General features: G+C 38.7%; 1 protein-coding gene across 1 annotated transcript in view; it reads right to left on the bottom strand.

Moving 5' to 3' along the window:
- The window catches only part of ENPP2 (ectonucleotide pyrophosphatase/phosphodiesterase 2), a 71,780-nt gene that overhangs the window by 7,754 nt on the left and 45,653 nt on the right, over positions 1-18,373 (bottom strand). The window contains 11 exon segments of the mRNA XM_066176907.1: positions 770-847; positions 1,612-1,747; positions 2,227-2,363; positions 4,792-4,840; positions 5,133-5,305; positions 6,244-6,331; positions 6,442-6,529; positions 8,482-8,609; positions 9,462-9,493; positions 13,001-13,126; positions 14,448-14,559. Coding sequence (XP_066033004.1) covers positions 770-847; positions 1,612-1,747; positions 2,227-2,363; positions 4,792-4,840; positions 5,133-5,305; positions 6,244-6,331; positions 6,442-6,529; positions 8,482-8,609; positions 9,462-9,493; positions 13,001-13,126; positions 14,448-14,559 — 1,147 coding nt within the window.

Raw genomic sequence — 18,373 nt, 5'->3', positions numbered from 1 at the left:
CTGGTTAAAAAGAAACAGGCTCCCATAGACTTTGATGTTTATCCAAACCTCTCTGGCCTAAAATCTGAATTGAAAATCTCACAACAGGCTCTTGAGATTCTTCCAAGGCTTGTCAATCCCTGCCAAGCCAAAAATGCCACCAGAAAAGCCTGATGGTTTTCCTACCTCTTGGCAAGACTAGAGAGAAAAGGGATGTGCAGACAAAAGAAATGTTAGTTAAATAACCCTGCGGCACTGAAAGTTTCAGACAGGTTTAAATCATCCCTCATTTTCCATAAATTTGTTTTCTCTTCATTTTTTCTTTACAGGTAATAAATATGTTCAGTCTCCCTTTAAGGGCATGGAGAGAAAAAAAAAATATAATCACTTGTCCCTGAACTACAAAATACCAAGGGCACACTCTCAGGCTCCAGTTGTGGCCTAAGTATGTTCTGCACTAGCCTGGGCTACAGACAAGAGAATCTGAATGGTCTTATAGAAAGTGAATTACTGTGGCATAAAGCACAACTGTGGACCTACAGCATGGCTGTAGGTCACCTTATCCCAGCACCAAGGAAAATAAACCTTTCTTAAAACTTAAGCCTTTTTTGTGGTATTTTGCCTGCCCATACCTAGCATGATACAGGTGCCCATAGGTATTAGCAGCTGGCTACAGGTAACTGAATTTTATGTTCTAAACTTCTCCTATCAATTCATTCCATAATCCAACACAAAATAAAACAAAAAGCTGGCTGGTAAAGAGAAGAATAGTCATGTAAAGAGCACTTACTTTTGAAGGCAGGATACATTGGAATGATATTTGTTATTAGAAAAGCATCGTATTTTGCTTCTGCAGAGGAACTTAATTCTGAAAACAGGGAAACAGAAAAATATTAATAAGATAAGAGCTTCAGAGAATAAAAAAATGTTTTGAAAATGGCTTCAGGGATTAACCAAAGGGAATACCATGATCTAAACAGCAACCTGAATGCTGAAGCACACACTACATATGCAAAGTTTGCTTTTAATGTGACAGCTGAACATGGATGGGAAGAATTTTATCTTTGCTTCAACTGTCAATCAATTCAAAATATTTTCATACAGTTTATCTATTTTTGCTGTTTTAAAAGGCAGAGAGGTCTGCAGGTTCTTATAAAAGACACCAACAATTTCGTGGGAAAGGAGTGTGGGATTATCTCCTAGTTCTGTGTGAGCCTCTACACAAGTAATTCCATTTTAGAAATCCACCATAAAATATTTCAGCCACTGAGTGAGGAAGGCAGAGCAATGAAGTTCACAACTGTAAGACAGCTGTGCCTCTTCTACATTTACTAATCCCAGATCATTGATCCAATACTGAAGGAAAGCAAGTGCATCAGGAGAATCAAGGATGCTTGTTTACACAGGTTTTCTACTATCACTTTTTCTATAGGATGGTAGAAACTTTTACAGTATGCAAGAGTCTGATTTTGATTCATAAATTTAAAAAATCATTTATCTTAACGGCATTTGAAATCAAAATTAGTCTGTTTATATCTGACAGAGTTTGCCTTTTGTTCACACCACAGGTCTTCCTCAACAAAAGAAGAAAACTACAAAATCCCTAGATACTAAAATGCTATCTAAACTTACGAGGAGGGAAAAGGAATCCATAGGAGAGCTGTTTGTCGCCTCTGTAGGCGGCACAGCTCTGGCTGTTTCCTGGAGAAATGCGGAGATCAGGCCTCACACAGCTGGCCAAGTGCTCCGGGACACCTGATACCTCTGCCTGCATTGACGAACATGGAGACAACAAAAAAAATGTAGTTTCAGCTTTTACAGATAAAAAAAATCTAGGTCAATAAGTTGACAGAACGCACAGAAGGCCTTGTGTGCAGTAAAATAAACCACTTGACTGTACAAGCAAATCCTGCTCCTGCATTGCTGCACAGCCCCTTCTTCAGGAAGCAGAAATCCCCATGGGAGATAACTCAAATGAAGTCGCTCATAATAAAACAAATCACCACTAAACAAAACTTCAAAATAAAATTAAAACAGGAGAAGAAATTTACAACCCTTCTGCCTTAAAATTCTTCTCTCATGAAGGAAATGAAAGAATTTGGGCATTGTTTACAATGGTACTTGACTTAATTTCTGGTGAGAAAATCTCCCTGGGTAAGGGAAATTTTAGGACTTCAAGAACACAGATACCAAAGAAATTTCCCCAAGAATTTTTAAGCACATTTCAAGAGCAGAGAGAACACTAACCTGTTTGGAAATAGTGTAGGAAGTCCAGAGAGGCATCAGGAATGTTTCACTGTAGCCACTTTCGAAGTCGTGGTGATGCAAGATATTGTATTTTGTGCGGTACAGTACTGCGGGGCGCCCATATAAAAGATGCTTCTCTAAAGATCAAAAGAAATTACATTTACATTTACTACTGAGAATCTTAAGGATGAAAAAAAAAAAGGGGGGTTGCCTTTCCATCAGATGTTGATTCTTCAGTGATCATTAATGGGACACTGACCCCGAATAACTACTTAGGAAATCTTTTGACAGAGAGAGAAAAACAGCTCTTTAACTGTTCTGGCTGCAATCCCTATTCCAGGCTCACAAACACCATTTAGGATTAAAAGTCCCTTCTACACTTGAAAGCTTATTTGTGTCACAGGGTGGAGAGAGGGTATTCTGCCAAAAAACTGGAGACTCTTCCACAATCTTCGTGTCCACATCTCAGTCACACAGGAGGTGATAAACATTTTCTTTTCATAGCTTTAAATCAGTCCCTAATCTATCAGTCCTGCCACTCTTCAGTGGACTTTCTCTCCTTCCTATGTTTTCTGTAAAACTGTCTCAAAAGAGAGACAAAAGTGCTCACCCACTCAAAGAGTAGTTTTTTCCCACTTGGCTGATACAGATTTGTTCTGAAGACTGATGGGCTATTTTTTGTCAGTAATATCAAAGAAACAAACTAAGAAAAAAAACCTTTTCCTAACTCTGGCTACAAAAAGATGCCTCCAGCTCTGTAAAAACAACCCTTCTTCTGTCTTGGTGGTATGTTATGGTTAAATGTCCTTAGATAACTCTGGCAAGCTTGCTCATAAAAAGACAAAAAACATTGAAAGAGATGGAAGAAAAATAAATTTCCTGGATAATCTTCCGTTGTCCTGTACAGTCTATTGAATTTGATAACCTTTTGGAAAACACACTTGGCTTGCTTTTGGAAATTAAAACACTGAAGCAAGAAAAGTAGCCTAATCCAGCTCTCAGATAGGCATTTAACCTGAAAGAAAAGGGTATGTTTTATTAGTGCTTGAGTACAAACAGAGGATGTTTCTATAGGGCACAAGGAAAAAAGTAGTAAAGGCCTAGTCTAAGGACAAAGATGATAAACTTGCTTTATTCAAGAGAAGCTGAAGTCATCTTTTTCCTCTACCTGTAATTAACAATATGGTGCACCGTGTTGTTAAATGCACCTTGAAGTAAAACAAAACTTGCATGAAGCAGAACTGCTTGTTTAAATAAGGACACATCATGCCATTTAACAGAGAATTGAAAAATGTGCAAGTGCAATTGGTTTAAATGTTACATATTAAAACACACCAAAAATACTGTTTTTTATAAATTACTACAGTGAAGACGAAGGAAAACTAGAAATCAAAATAAAGATGTTGAAATTTGAATTACAACAGTGAGGATGTTTTTCCTGATGCCATAAATTGCCACAGTGAGTAGCTCTTCAATAATTGGGAAAATCAGTTTAACAAGATGAAAGCTGCAGAAAGGCAATTTAACTCACAAAGAAGAGGAATAAGGTCACCCTTAGAAACTAAAGGATAGGCTGCATTCCCTGTTCTCAACAGAGAAACTGAAAATACAAGGGAATTTAAACAAATCTCCTTAATCATCTGAACAATGCAATTTGAGGTACCTCAAAAATCCATGTCTAAACTGAAAGCTTCAGAATTTGCTAATTTGGACAATTGTTATGGTGAGGGAAATGCTGTGAATTGTTATGCTGAACTTGATCACCACTGTGACAAGGAAAACTCTGCCTTGGTGAGCCTTTCACACAGTAGTGCTGCTCAGAAAAGCAATTCCCATCCCCTCTCCTCTGCTCCTATCGCTCCACTTTAACCTGGACCATGGCCCTGATGCAGCTCAGAGTGCTGCCACACAGAAATCAGTGCTGGCACATAGCAGGAACTTGTGTCCAGGATAGCTGGGAACACTTTCTCCTCGGAGTAACATTGACTTGAACACTTGAAGAGGAACAGAATTGCAGAGAGCAGCCTGAACTAGCAGAGCACTTGTTTCACTGTGTAACCTGCACCCCAAGAGGCAAGCATTAAGACCTAGTCAGGGATTGTCAAAGCAGCTGTAGCACCCCTTCTAGGTGAAACTTAAGCCTGCATAACCATGGTAAAACCCAGCATGCAAATACAGTCTGTTTTCTTCCCCGTTTACAGCCTGCTGTAGCTGAACACAGTACTGCCTTGTGCACCCTCTCCTTTCCTCTTGTCTCTGCCTTTCACATCAGAGCTTAAAACTTCTAGAGGTGATGGAATGGAAGAGTTAAAACTCACATCACATTGAACAATTCTTTAGTCTTGGTTCAGCAAAGGGTAAGTGTGTACTTTCTCAAGTGAGCAGCACTTCAGCTTGCCCACAAATCTCCTGTGTGTCTGTGGGCTACTTCAACAGTTACTCAAAAAGACAGTTTACTACATGTTAACTAAACCACATCAGGAGTTGCTCTGGTATTAATGATGCAAAGTAATTTACAAAAGAAAATGAAATCAGCTTGCATTAACTGAGGCACCAGGCTCTTACCTTCTGTTCCCTTGACATGAAAGCGCTTGTTGAGTTCATCCAACTTGTTCTTCTCAAGAACAGGAAAAAAAAAAAAGGAATGAGATTAGGACCACTGGAGCACTCTGACATCCCATTTTACTAGCATCTAACAAAACAAAACTAGTGCTATAAGACAGTGAGGATTTTCTTGTCTCCTCTTTTACAAAAAATTAATTTTTTCCAAGGGGACACAAAAACTTCACAAGAGGGACCTGAGGAATTCTTACAGATCAAACCCTCTCCAAACAAATAGAATGGCTACAACTTTACCAAAACTACTGCTTCAATGGTGGAGGCTTCCACAGATCCTAAACACCTACCTTATCATCACATGTACATCCTATATCAAAATCTGATGCAGTAGGTAGAGCTACAGGATACAGTGGTTTAGCAACTTCATCTGGCACAGTTGGTTTATAAACATTGGCTCTCAGCAGATGATTTAAACTTCCGTGGGTGCCATTATTGGGAGCAGGCTTTAATCCAAGCAGATCTATGAAACCACCAAGGAAAAATGAATGGTGGTTAGACTCCAAGTATGTATTGAAGCAGCAACTCTGTTGAGCCAACACATTTACTTGTAATACTGTTTACACCCATAGCATGTTAGTGAAAGCTTTTAATGTATTAAAGACTCTGATTTTTTTTGTCCAAATCATAAAATTGTAAATGCTGCATGAACAGTATCTTTGTCTTTATGACAAAATGTTAATTGTAACTAATTGTCCAAAGACACTGGAAAAGTTTCAAACTGGACAAAGTTTTATTATAACTACTCCTTCAGCTTCCAGTGCAAACCAACAGTCAATGTGCTGAACGCACACCAAACACCTGCAACACAGTGATTTCTAAATAAGGGCTAGCTACCCCTTAGGTAGTACATGTTTGGGGAAAAAAGTGCATTACGTCTCTGAAACACCCTAAAGTTTCATTGTGAATTACACCTTAAAGTTTCATTGTTCTAGAAAATCAGTACTAAAGAAAAGACCTTAATGACTATCTGTATACATCATCAGATTCCTCTTCATGGCTTCAGTTCAGATTCGGGAAACATAATCATACCAGGAAACACCACAGAAAACTAAGTGATCAACCTGAACTGCCGCATGAGAAATGCAGATGCAGAAGCAGTCTCTGAACAGAAATCTCCTTCCTAGACAGCTGAGATGTGTACACCACACAACATAGAGGTGTCCATTTGATCTCTGTCAAGCTGCAAACATCAAAACTATAGTAACCTCCTTTACTGGCCAGCTCCAGGGCAAACTGAGATCCCTGAGAAGTGCCTTCAGCCCTCCTGGCAAGTGCTTGGGAAAGGGGGACGAGGGAAAAAACACAGAGAGGAAGGCAGGGCATAAACTCATGTGTGCCTAAATGAAGCCCTGTTAAAATAAGTTGCTGATTTTGCAATTTCTCAAGCAGGCAGCTTACCACACATGACATTGTAAAGTTCAATGTTTTCAAAAGGAGGCACTTTGGTCTTGTACTTGAAGGTAGGGCCATAACCTATAAAGACAGTCTTAAAAAAAAAAAAAAAGAATATGAAAGAAGAGCATTAAAATTTAGGGGTTTTCACTGAATATTTACATTTCAGAGACCTTCAATGACCCTCCCAGACATTGCTCATACCTGCATGCTGTTTATCTTGTTGTCATAGCCATGGTCTCCATGAAAGAAACATTTTCCTGTTGGTTTCTTGTAAACGTCCATGGCTTTCCTAAATTGAAAAAAGTATTAGAAATTTTCCTCAAAGATGGCTGACCTGGCAATATCCTTCCAGGCAGGAAGGATAAGGTTACAGGGCAATGCATTGTTTATCTTTCATGAGTAGCAGTAGTAGGGACTTGCAGGCTTATACAGCATCCCCAGGGTTTCTCCCTCTAATCCCACTCTAAGAAATAACTCTTATTATTGATAAAAATCTTAGTATCTATTATTTTCTCAGACCTTTTCATATCACATAATCTCCCACAGACTGGAGGTGTTGGACCACACTATTCCAATCCTCAAAAGACCAACAGAGGCTGCTCAGAAAACGTTTTTGTGATGTTACAATGCTGCGAATCTCATACAATTCTATAAAGTGCTTTCACCTGTTTATCTTCAGCCCAATAAACAAAAATAGGTAGCAGAAAAAAAGCTGAAAAAAGGAAGATTTTCATGAAGACAAACAGCTGGGATAATAAGTGCTGTACCATAGGAATGCTAATTACCAGCTTGTTATTGAGATGGGGTTTTTTACAAAATACATGGAAAAATAAATATTGTGTCATAGGAATTATAATCACCAGCTTATTTCAGAGTACTTCTATACAGTTTTATAGAGCCATGTGCAGGGAATACATGCAGAGGACCGCATTATCGTCAATAAAATAATGCTCAGTCAAAGTTTGATTTTGGCTTTATAAATTACTAGAGTTACAGTAATTAGGGCTGTAACTACCATTCTTCTGTAACTACCAATTACAGTTACACTAATGAATGAATTACTGGTGAATGAGATCTCTGAAAATTAATAAATAAGCCAAAGAAAGACTGATGTAATTAATAAATTACTAAATGTAAATCAACCTGTGCAATCCCCATCCATTCCAGTAAAATTCTTAAAACTAAAGCTTTTATAGACCTAAAATTCAGAGTGTGATTCTTTGAAATACACATAACCCCAGCCACGGGGCAGCCTGCCAGCAGCCAGTGGAGTTATGCAAGAAAGCAAATGGGGTTTCTCATTCACTGCTTTGGCAGAGTGATCCTTGCATAATTCATGGAAAGATAAGCACAGATGTCAAAAGGCACTTACAACACACTGTGTGTTTGCCTGGAAGCTATATGGGCAAAATCTCCTACCATAATTTAATGCTCACAACAGTCAACCATGAGCCAAAAGCTGTGTCATCTTCCAAGAAGCACTGAGTCAGATTCATGCAAAAAGACCCCACCATTCTCATACTGTAATATGCAACGTGTGCCAAAGTATATTCAAATAGAAAGCCGTGCATGATCCATAAACAAAGGCTACTACTCCTCTCCTGTTCACTCCATACGCGTATGTGCCAACTGGTTTTTCCTCATTCAATATTTAGCAAACCAATAAACACTGCCCATATTCTATAACCAAAAATTCAGAGCTAAGAGCAACCCAAACCAGAGTTTTCGCCTGAGCTAAAGCATCCTGGCTTTCTGTGGATTTGTTCTGAAACAATACACTGCCAGCACAGCACTTTGATGGCCACCCTGTCACATCCTTCCTTCCACATGTTCTCAGACATTCACCCACTCTGCCAACATCTCAGTTTTCTTCCCATTCACCTATTGCATCCACTCAAACTCTTGTTCCCTAACATCCCCTCACCACATAAGCCTGTCCCTTCCTCCCATATTCCTTGCTCCCCTGTTGGACTAAGATTGCACCTCATTAGAAAAATTTATCAGCTTCTACATTTGAACTTATCAGTCAAAACCAACAAACTGCTTGAGCAAATCAGTCTGGGTTTCTACCTTTCATCCAGCAACTGATTTTCTCACACTTTAAAATATTTTGTGTTCTCAAAACTCCTCTTGCTCACAGGGTAGAGGAGCATGATGCTAAGAGACAGGGCAATCCTAAGTGTCCCATTTCCTCAGAAGAAAAGACTGAAAAACAGGATGGAAGCAAAAGCAAGGGCTGACCTTGCCACATGCCATTTGCGATCCACCAGTAAATGCACATCCTCAATTCTTCGGTTGTTAGCATAGTGCAAGCGTTTAGGGAGGTGCTGTTTCAGGTAAGGCTTGAAGTGCTGGTCAGGCTTTCTACACTGGAAAATAAATGGTTACAAATAACATGCTGTCAGTTAGCTTAAGATGTACATAAAAACATTGACTACAGAAATCAAGTTGTTAAGGTCATCACTGATGGTGTCTGGAAAACAAGGTGTACATCTAGAGTATGTAGTCCAGTCATTTCTGTGCAGTATTTACATGCAGCCAAGACCCAGGGAGCCATCCAAAGATATATTTGGAAAGTCTCATTGACAGTCTTTATGAAACCATCAAACAAAATATCACACGTACTTAACTCACAGATGAAGAATTTTATTCTAACTGAACCAAAGGTCAAGTTCTAGTGGAATGCTCAAGAATACTTCATCTGCAGATATATTTAAAGCCATCTGGTTCCAGAACTTGGGTTTGGGGTTTTTTTGTTTGTTTGGCTGGTTTGTTTTGGTTTTTTTGGTTTTTTTTGTTTTGTTTTTTTAAATTTTAATTTTAAGCACTTTTCTTCCATTAATGGCAAGGTTAGAGCTGAAGGCTATCAAATGGACTTTTTCAGTGTCTTCAAAGTGGCAGTAAAATGTTTACCCTAAAAGATTACTTTCCAATTCTGAAGCAAAGAATAAATAGACTCAATTCAGGGAGTAAAGACAGTCTAGGAGATTCTGTCTCTGCACTGCCCAATAAGGTTATAAAAGCTACTAGAGCAGCAAATAGTGGAAAATATGACAAACAATCTGTGTTCATGAAGGGCACCATTTAACATTCTTAATAATAATGGTTGGTTGATTTTCCTGTCTGAAGAGTGAAAAAAGAAAGCTGAATAATGCCACAAATCAAGAAGTGAACAATGAAGTATACTTCCAGACAGATACCTCTCAGTCCTAAATACTTACTGTAAGGTTGGCAACAATCACTTTAGGGTCATCTGTTAAGTAAAGGTAAAAAAAAAAAAAAAAAAAAAAAAAAAAAAAAAAAAAAAAAGATTATAATTTTGCAAAAGAAAACACAAGGTTTACATAAGCATACTTCCTAATACTTCCCTGACCTTAACTAAAAGTGCTTTGTATGTATCAGAGAGTCACAGAATCATTTGGGTTGGAAAAGACGTTCAAGATCAAGTCCAAACATTAATCCAGCACTGCCAAGTCTATCACTAAACCATGTCCCTAAGTGCCCCATCTTTTAAACATCTCCAGGGATGGTGACACCCCACTTCCCTGGGTGGCCTGTTCCAGTGCTTGACCAGCCTTTTCACAAAGAAAAAATTTTTCCTAATATCCAATCTGAACCTCCGCTGGTGCAACTTAAGGACTCTTCCTCTTGTCCTGTCACTTGTTACCTGGGGAAAGACTGGCTACAGCCTCCTTTCAGGGAGTTATATAGAGTGATTAGGTCTCCCCAGGCCTCCTTTTCTCCAGGCTAAACACCTCCAGCTCCCTCAGCTGCCCCTCATTTGACCTGTGCTCCAGGCAGACCCTCCACCAGCTCCATTGCCCTTCTCTGGACAAACCCCACCCCTCAATGTCCTTTTTTGAGAGGAGCCCAAACACAAAACCAAGATTTGAGGTGCAGGCTCAAAGAGAGACAATCCCTCCCCTGCTCCTGCAGGCCACACTGTTTCTGATCCAGGCCAGGATGCCATTGGCCTTCTTGGCCATATGGGCACCAACTGGCTCAGTTCAGTCACTGTCAACCAGCACCCTTAATTCCTTTTCCAAGGACAGCTTTCCAGCCACTCTTCCCCAGCATGTAGTGCTGCAGGTGGTTGTTCTGACCCAAATGCAGGACTCAGCACTTGGCCTTGTTGAACCTAACACCACTGGCCTTGGGCCACTGATCCAGCCTGTCCAGATCCCTCTGCAGAGCTCTCCTACCCTCCAGCAGATCAACACTCATGCCCAGCTTGGTATTGTCTGCAGACTCAGGGTGCCCGTGATCCTCTCGTTCAGATCATCAATAAAAATATTAAACAGAACTGGCCCTGATACTGAGCCCTGGTGTACATTCTGAGCCCAACCATGAAGACAGTTTTCTAGCCACTTAAGTGTGTGCCCTGTCCAAGCCACAGACTTCTATATTCTCCAAGAGAATGATGTAGGAGACAATACCAAAGACTTTACAAAAGTCCAGGTAAACATTATCCACAGAAGTTTATCCACAGAAGCAGGTCGCCTTGTTATAGGAGATCATGTTGGCCAAGCAGGACCTGACTTTCCTAAACCCATGCTGGATGGACCTGATCCCCTGGCTGTCCTGCATACGCTGTGTGATGGTTTGGTGACATGTATGTTTAGGTACTGTTCTCACTGTTTTATGATCTGGACCTGAGCTTAATACATATTTTGTTTTCTGCAAACACATACTTTCAAGACTTTTGGCTGTTTTACTTTAAAATAAAAAATTATTCCCAAACACAATGACTTTCCTTGAAAAATCATGAAAGCACATTTGAATGCAAAAATGCACTCTGCTAGAAGGAGCAAGATAAATACATAACATTTTTTGGTCACTTTTAACATTTGATCGATTTCATAGGCTACTGCTGAATAAGTGAAAAGCCACAGTAAAATATTCTGGATTTGTCTCTAGGCTATTAAAGGGACAGGCAAGATGTAGAAACCCCAAACCCAGTAAAGGTCCATACTAACTATTTTCTTCCTAGAACGTGGGGGGGGGTGGGGTAACATTTTTCAGTCATGAGAGGAAAAATAGGCTAAAAGAACATTTTGGGAAGTGAAAATCTCCTGTTCAAATACTATTGTTTTTGTTGCTTAAGGTGTGATCTTGATGAGTTTGAAATGGGCTCTACTGCATCTCAAAAGACAAAGCAGCAGGCTTTTGCATTGCAAAGGTGCGTTTGCAGTATGAAGACAGTATTATGGAACAATAAAGAATAAGAAATTTGGTAATTTGCCATTTAAGGAGGTAAACCCCAGTTCTAAAGGTAAGAAACATGCTTCTTCATTCTACATTCAAACTGCTGTTTTATAAGCAATTGGAAATACTCAAACTAGGAAGCTGCAGACAGAGGCCAAAAGAGGAAAATGTTATTGTAGGAAAACCAGTGGTATGACTCAGAGGTCAGACAGACAAGCTGATCTTTTTGAAACATACTGCCATTCATTCTCTAAGGAGAACTTAGTTTTTTCAACAATTTGGGAAGATCTTGATTGAAAGATCTTTAGAAAAAACAAAAACTTCTCAGAACTGAAATTTGTTCTCAGTACACTGCGGAATGTAGGAATTCAGTCTCATGATAGCCTACAAAATTTGAACATGTGCACTATCCTCAACAAATCTTTACACATTCATCATATATTCCTTGAGCATAAATACCCAGGTAGTAAAAGTTTATAGTAAAATAAATGTACACACAAATCAGTATTAAGGATGTTTTACCACATTCTTACAATTTTTGCTAATATTCTGGAAGTATTTAATCTACAAATATGGATCTTTCTATGAAATTTGTCCTTGCCCAGAGCATATCTGAAGTATTGTGAGGAAACACTTGGCTATCCCAGCTATCTGATCTTCCCCTCTTATCAAAAGCTGTCCCTCTTGGAAGCATATGGTGCAATAAACACAGGTACTTATGGTTTATTTATGAGTTACACAGTTTGCATGGTAGCTTAAACTGCTGGCAAAGCCATGTTTGCCCTCACACGCTGGACCAGAGCAGACAGAGTGGTGGCACAAGCCCTGCCCTGGTACTGCTGCCCTGGAGGCAAAAGGAGGGCAGCTGGTCTGTAACGCTTGAAATTAGAGTTTCACTAGAGGACTCCTTCCTGAGCCCTGAGAGCTATTGTCAAAGATCAGTTAATCTCAAACACTGTCAGGGTAAACTTCTAAAAGCATGGTTCAAAATAGCAACAAGTTTTACTGACATTGGCCCCGAATGCACATGCTCATCTTCCTTATATCCTTCAACATCTTTAATCTGTTGCTGTTTAGCAACCCACATGACTTCTCATCTATGCCAGCAGTATGATAAAACTACTGAATTCAAAATTACTAAGTCACTTTTTTCCTATTAGCTCATAAAATGTACCAGACGCTCTTTTTTTATATCCAAGCTGTGCAGTGCTGAGATCGTCCAAATACAGTTTTTGTTGACAGAGGAGAAAAGTGCATGAATAAACTCACAATGACATGTAAACTGGCATGTGAAACTGGCTTGGAGTTTCCATTCCTCCTTGATATAGAAGAGTGGTGTTTAACCCAGAACATTTAAGTTCTCCCCTTGACAGTTCTACCACTGTGAGGTCTGTGAAGTACCGACTGGAAAGGGTGTGAGCAGCTGTCCTCAGTGGGATTCCCTCTGAAATTCCGGCCAACACCCTGCAAACTTACACCCTTTGGTCAGCATCACTTCAAGGAAGGAACAGAGTCTTGTTCTCAGAATATAAGAGGTACAATTAAATTAACTTACACTTTAGATTATTGCTAGACCTAGGGCGAATTCGCCCTAAAGATCCAGGCAGCAAAATTATATCATCCACATTAGTCAGATAGTTGCTTAAAAATTCAGTTCTTTCACAAGTCGTGTCTTCCATCCCTGTGGAAAGCAAATGCAAAATTAAACTACCCTGAAAATAAACACATTTTCCAGAACAACAAAAAAAAGGAGACTCCAAACACCCAGTGTATTATTTCCTTTTGGATGACTAATCTTGCTCTTTACAGACATCTGATTCCAACAAAATACACCGGTAGGACTCAAACTAGGAGTGCCTGTGTGAGAGAAATATCAGTCACAGCATCATAGGAACAGTCACCACATACACCATGAGCGCATTGACTCATCTCCAAATTAAACTCATGGAAAAATCGAAGTCTGTTTCTAGTTTAATGTACTACTTTGGGGATTATTTCTTTTTAAACAAATGATTTTAAGAGGAATAGCACACAAAAGGTATTGTCTGTTGGTGGTCTGTTCTAAGGCAGCCGCAGATAAACAATTTTCTCTTGCAGATACTTGTGGTGGGGAGGAATGTACTGTTAGCCACAGGAGGTACTCAGCAAACCTGCCACCCTTGGAAATCCTTCCTGACCCTTACCCTTCTGTACCCACTGCCAGAAAAGAGGCATATGCCATTTTATTGGTGACACAGCAGTTCATGTGAGACTGTCAGGAATAAAGATCTAAAAAGAAAAGGACCTTTGGTGGCATCGCTAAAAAGTTATGCAAGCCCAGGTCTTCCTTTAATAAAACTTCCTTTTTCTTTTTATCTTTGCTAATATTTACTATTTCCTATACTGCAAAGTTTATTCTAACATTTGAAGGAAAAAAACCTGGCAAATAATATCTGTGCTTTTAGGTGATTCCATCTGACCATGAAATATCTTTTTACCTCCTTCCTCATTATTTTGATGACTTTTACATCTAAGCAGGGCACAGTCTTATATTCCATAGACATAAGAAAGATATTCCAGTCTTCTAATAGGATAACTTGACCCACTAGTTGCCATGGAAATGCCTCAGTATAAAGTCCTATTCTTCTCATGTACAGGAGAACAAGGCTATTAAATTTTTCATTCCATAAAAACTGACAAGAAGATTACTCTAGGCAAATTATAGCCCTCCAATACATGCAAGAGCTACACTTGGATGTGATATCAGAAACACCAAGATTTGAAAAGCTCTGAGTAAAGAAGTAAATATCCAGATCACTGTTATTAAAGAGAAGTTCCTCCATGACAATTAACAGGAGAGCTTAGTGGCCAGTCCAGCTGGCTTTTTTGAGGAGTTAAACTACCAGAAAAAAGATCAGCACAAATATATCTTAAATGGTACTTTGATTTAGGTTACCTATTATATTTACAGCTACATTGCTTAAGCATTTATCTTCTGAGAAACATTATGGCTTAAAATTTACCATGATCGCCAACAAATATAACATTGACACATCGATGTAGTTTCAACTGTTTCAGTCCATCCATCAGTTGTCCTACTGTCTTGTCAATCTCTCTCAGGGGATTCACCATCATCTGTATAAATATTTGGAAAGAAAAAGAAAGTTAATTCTGTTAAGCAGTTCCTACTTCTACCAAATGGGGGTCCTCTGGCAAAATTCTGATGGGAAAATCATCCAGGTCAAGAGGCAAAGCCTTGGCTGAGCTGTTACTCCTACAATTGTTGTACCATTTCCTTTTGTATATCCACACCATGATTTCATCGTGAGAAAACCCTGCTGAGACGCTGACACAAGACAGCAAAAAGTCTTTATGGCTGATCCTAGGCCTCCCATGAACATGTGTACAGTTGGTAAAACAATGTGTAGATAGTAGAAAAACACATGTGACTTTGGGGTTCAGTTTGTTTCTTACAGATGGAAAGCAGTGCTTTTAAAAGAAAACAGTATTTTACGTGAACGGTTTAGTCAAAAAATGAACATGAAATGAATCTTTAGACTTGGGATTCACATGCCAAGTCACTTAATGAAATTTACTTCAAAGGACATCTGATTCCAGGAGGACAACATGCACGTCACTTGAGTAGCACATGGGGCTCAGAGGGAGCGTTCTTCAGCTTCAAAGCCAAGAGCTTCCAACAGCTCAAATGACAGTTCTGGCAAAATTGTCAGCAGGCCCCAGAGGGCACAGATACTGTACTGTGATTTCTTCATTTAAGTTTCTTTTTCATTAAAAAACAAAACAAAACAAAAAATTGAAACAAAACAAAAAATACACATGCAAAAAAACCCCAACCACAAAAAAAACAACCCAAAAACCAAAAAAAATCAAGACAAGGAATGAATATGTTTTCAGCCTTAAGAAAATGAAACTTTTTTAACCAGAGGGCACAGAGAGGGAAAAAGCAAGATTTTAGGCAGAGGGCTCATTTTGTTTTGATTTTAAGAAGCATTTGTTGTCACTAGATGGTAACTTCCTCACTTGTCTGTTTGATTTGGCTGATTCAAGTATCCACAATAAAAAAATCCTCCTAATGACAAAGAAAATGATAACAAATTCTGGATGAGAAAAAAAATAGATTTTGGCAGAATTTTCTAAAATAAACACCATGTTAGTGTGACCCAGAAAGAGATGGTTCAGAAATTCTCCCTCTGCCTAAGTCATTAAGGGATAGATGTTAAATGAGTCTGCTGGGTTACGATACAGGAAATGTCAACTCCCATGTGGCACTATAAATACACAGAGAAAGGACTTAGAGGAGAAGGAATCACGGTGGGGAACAGGAGGAACAATTTCTGCAACATATGGAAGTGGTTCAGACAAAGGGTAACTTTTTGAAATCCTTTAATTCAGGAAATCCTAAGTAGTCACTTAAGTTAAAACCTTGAAACCTTCAAGTTCAGAAAAAAAGAAAATTTTCTGTTTCAGCATTCTTTCACTCTCCAATACAAAAAGTTTCTTCTACAAATGGGAATTCCATTTTTATGAAAGTCTGTTTATATTGTGTCAATCATATAAGGAAATAAACTTCTACTCAGAATTCAAAACGTATTCAAGGAAGCTGGAAATCCAGACAGATTTCCCATTAATGTTTACTTTTGTCAGCAAGCTTGAGTCTTCTTTTAAAAAATAATAATGATGATAAAAAGATAGAGCAACAATAATTCAAGGACTTCAAGTGATAGTTCTGTTTAGCTACCCTCACTTCAGCACTCTGACCTCCTCTTACAGCACCACTCAGATGTAACTTACAAAGATTTATTGGCAAACAAATTAAGCTGTTGCATAAACCTTTCTTCACCTACTATCAAGACTTTGGAAGACTGTACAGAACCATTTTATCTCTCAAGATACATGGATCTCTAGGATGGTGCTACAATAAAGAGTTTTGTGGCATTTTGAAAGTGCTGGGTGTGGGTTCTTACACATACAAAAAACAGCTGGATTCTCTCACAAGTTTTCCCATAGAAGAAATCTGATTAGAAGAAAGGAAGAAAGAAAGAATCTTACTTTTAATTTTTTTTTTAAATAATTGGTAGGATCCATCCTGTACTGCGTTTCATTGCTGTCAAACAGCATCAAAACATTAACTTGCAGATATGATGGCAACTATTACATAATGGTAGGAGTTTTTTTCTGAAATAATGATGTCAAATTTTCACAGCTGACTTATCAGAAAACGTTATTTAGGGGTAAGTTTGGATTACCTTTTCATTCAGAGAAAGAAAGGCAAAAAAAGAGCAACATATGTTCATGTCCCTAGGAATGTTATTTCTACTCTATTTCATGTCAGCTTGGAATGGCAAATCAGTGAGTAATAGCAGTATTATCCATAGTAGTTATTAGTTCTCCTCTCAGGTAAATCTTAAAACATTAGAAGTACCCTGGAAAATTCCTAGGGTTCTATACATGATTTTTTTTTTTTGCATGCCCCTGTCTGCCGTGTTTTTACACTTAAATAATGCATCTCAGAATAACTCTTTAAAGTCGAATTGTGCAACAAGTCAAAAAACATCCCTACAAAATCTCTCTTGAGAAGAATGTTTATAGGCTCTTGTAGGATACTGTGGAGTGTAAAGGCTTTTGTTTCTAGCTTAAAGGAGAAATACTTCAACTTAAAGGAGATTGTTAGTGCCAGGTGGATAAAGACAGTACACTAAGGAACACTCTTCATCCACTTGCACTTTTTCCTAATAAAGCAATTTCTATTTGATGTTTTCCTTATGCACCATCTCTTGCAAACACTCCATTCAGAAATCCTGCAATAAAATTCCTTACCCTCCGAAGTCACAAAATGACTTTAAAATGTGTATTTTTAAAACAATGTTCTTTCCCTTTCAGATTTTATTACTCACATTTTCACAACATTTCCACAACCATGACGACTAGACACAAAACCTCATATAATCACCACTCTCTCATGAACTGGGAGTTACGGAGACTACAACATATTGCAGAACTTGGAATAGTTCAGAAGGTTTAGCAGCAGTGGTAGGATATCCGCACAGATTTTTCTGACATTGCCTCCAGCTGATGGCTGGATTTTAAAATATAAAGAGATTATAAAGACAACTTTCCCTAATGCAAACAGTCTGAAGCAAGAAAAACACCGAGCTCCCAGAAGGCATGGTCTGGTTTGCCTGCTCTCCTTTGGGTCCTTCAGTACATTTATAAAAGTTTAGGCTGCAAAATCCCAACCTGAAGCATGGAGTGAACTCCCAAGTTGAAAAAAAAAAAGACAGCGTAGTGCCTAAAAAGTGGCACTTGCATCATAAATTTTTGGAACTTACTTTCTTCCGACGAGTTTCCGTAGAATATTGATCCACTCTATGTACTTTTCTTCTTTTCTTTGGAGCTGCAACTGGTCTTTCCTGTCTCCTCTTAGGAGGAAGCTTTCTCTTAGGTCTCTTAGGCGGAGTAAGAGGGGAGCCATAACTACTCTCCTGTACTGGCAGGGAGAGATGTCTGGACTCAGAAAAAAAGCCTGTCTCAGCTCACATCAGACAGTAAAGCTACCTGTGCCAGATAATCCTGAAGCATAAATCTATGGCCTTATCAAATATTTAGGCTTTTGGACAATTTAGGATCTACCCCTTTTTAAGGAGGAATTCACCAAATTGTACTGAAAGCGGAACAGCAGTTACAAGAGCAGACAGCATAAAAGCAAATTAAACTGGTGTTTCAAAAGATACGTGGGGCTTCTGTGTTTGAAAATACATAGTTATATAGGGGGTATTAGTTATCAAATATTAATCCATTAATATTGAGATTTAAGTTAATTTCAATTACAGCAAAATTCATTGCATACAAGTTAATGAATGTCCAGGGTAGAGTACTGGTGGAAATGCAACATTTCACTTGAATTACAGTTCAAATATGACCATTAGAG

Source organism: Chamaea fasciata, unplaced genomic scaffold (assembly GCF_029207755.1).
Source record: "Chamaea fasciata isolate MVZ Bird 193981 ecotype frontalis unplaced genomic scaffold, bChaFas1.0.hap1 SCAF_1, whole genome shotgun sequence".
Classification (NCBI taxonomy): Eukaryota; Metazoa; Chordata; class Aves; order Passeriformes; family Sylviidae; genus Chamaea; species Chamaea fasciata.
The sequence above is the reverse complement of the archived record's forward strand: the minus strand, read 5'-3'. Positions and strand labels throughout refer to the sequence as shown.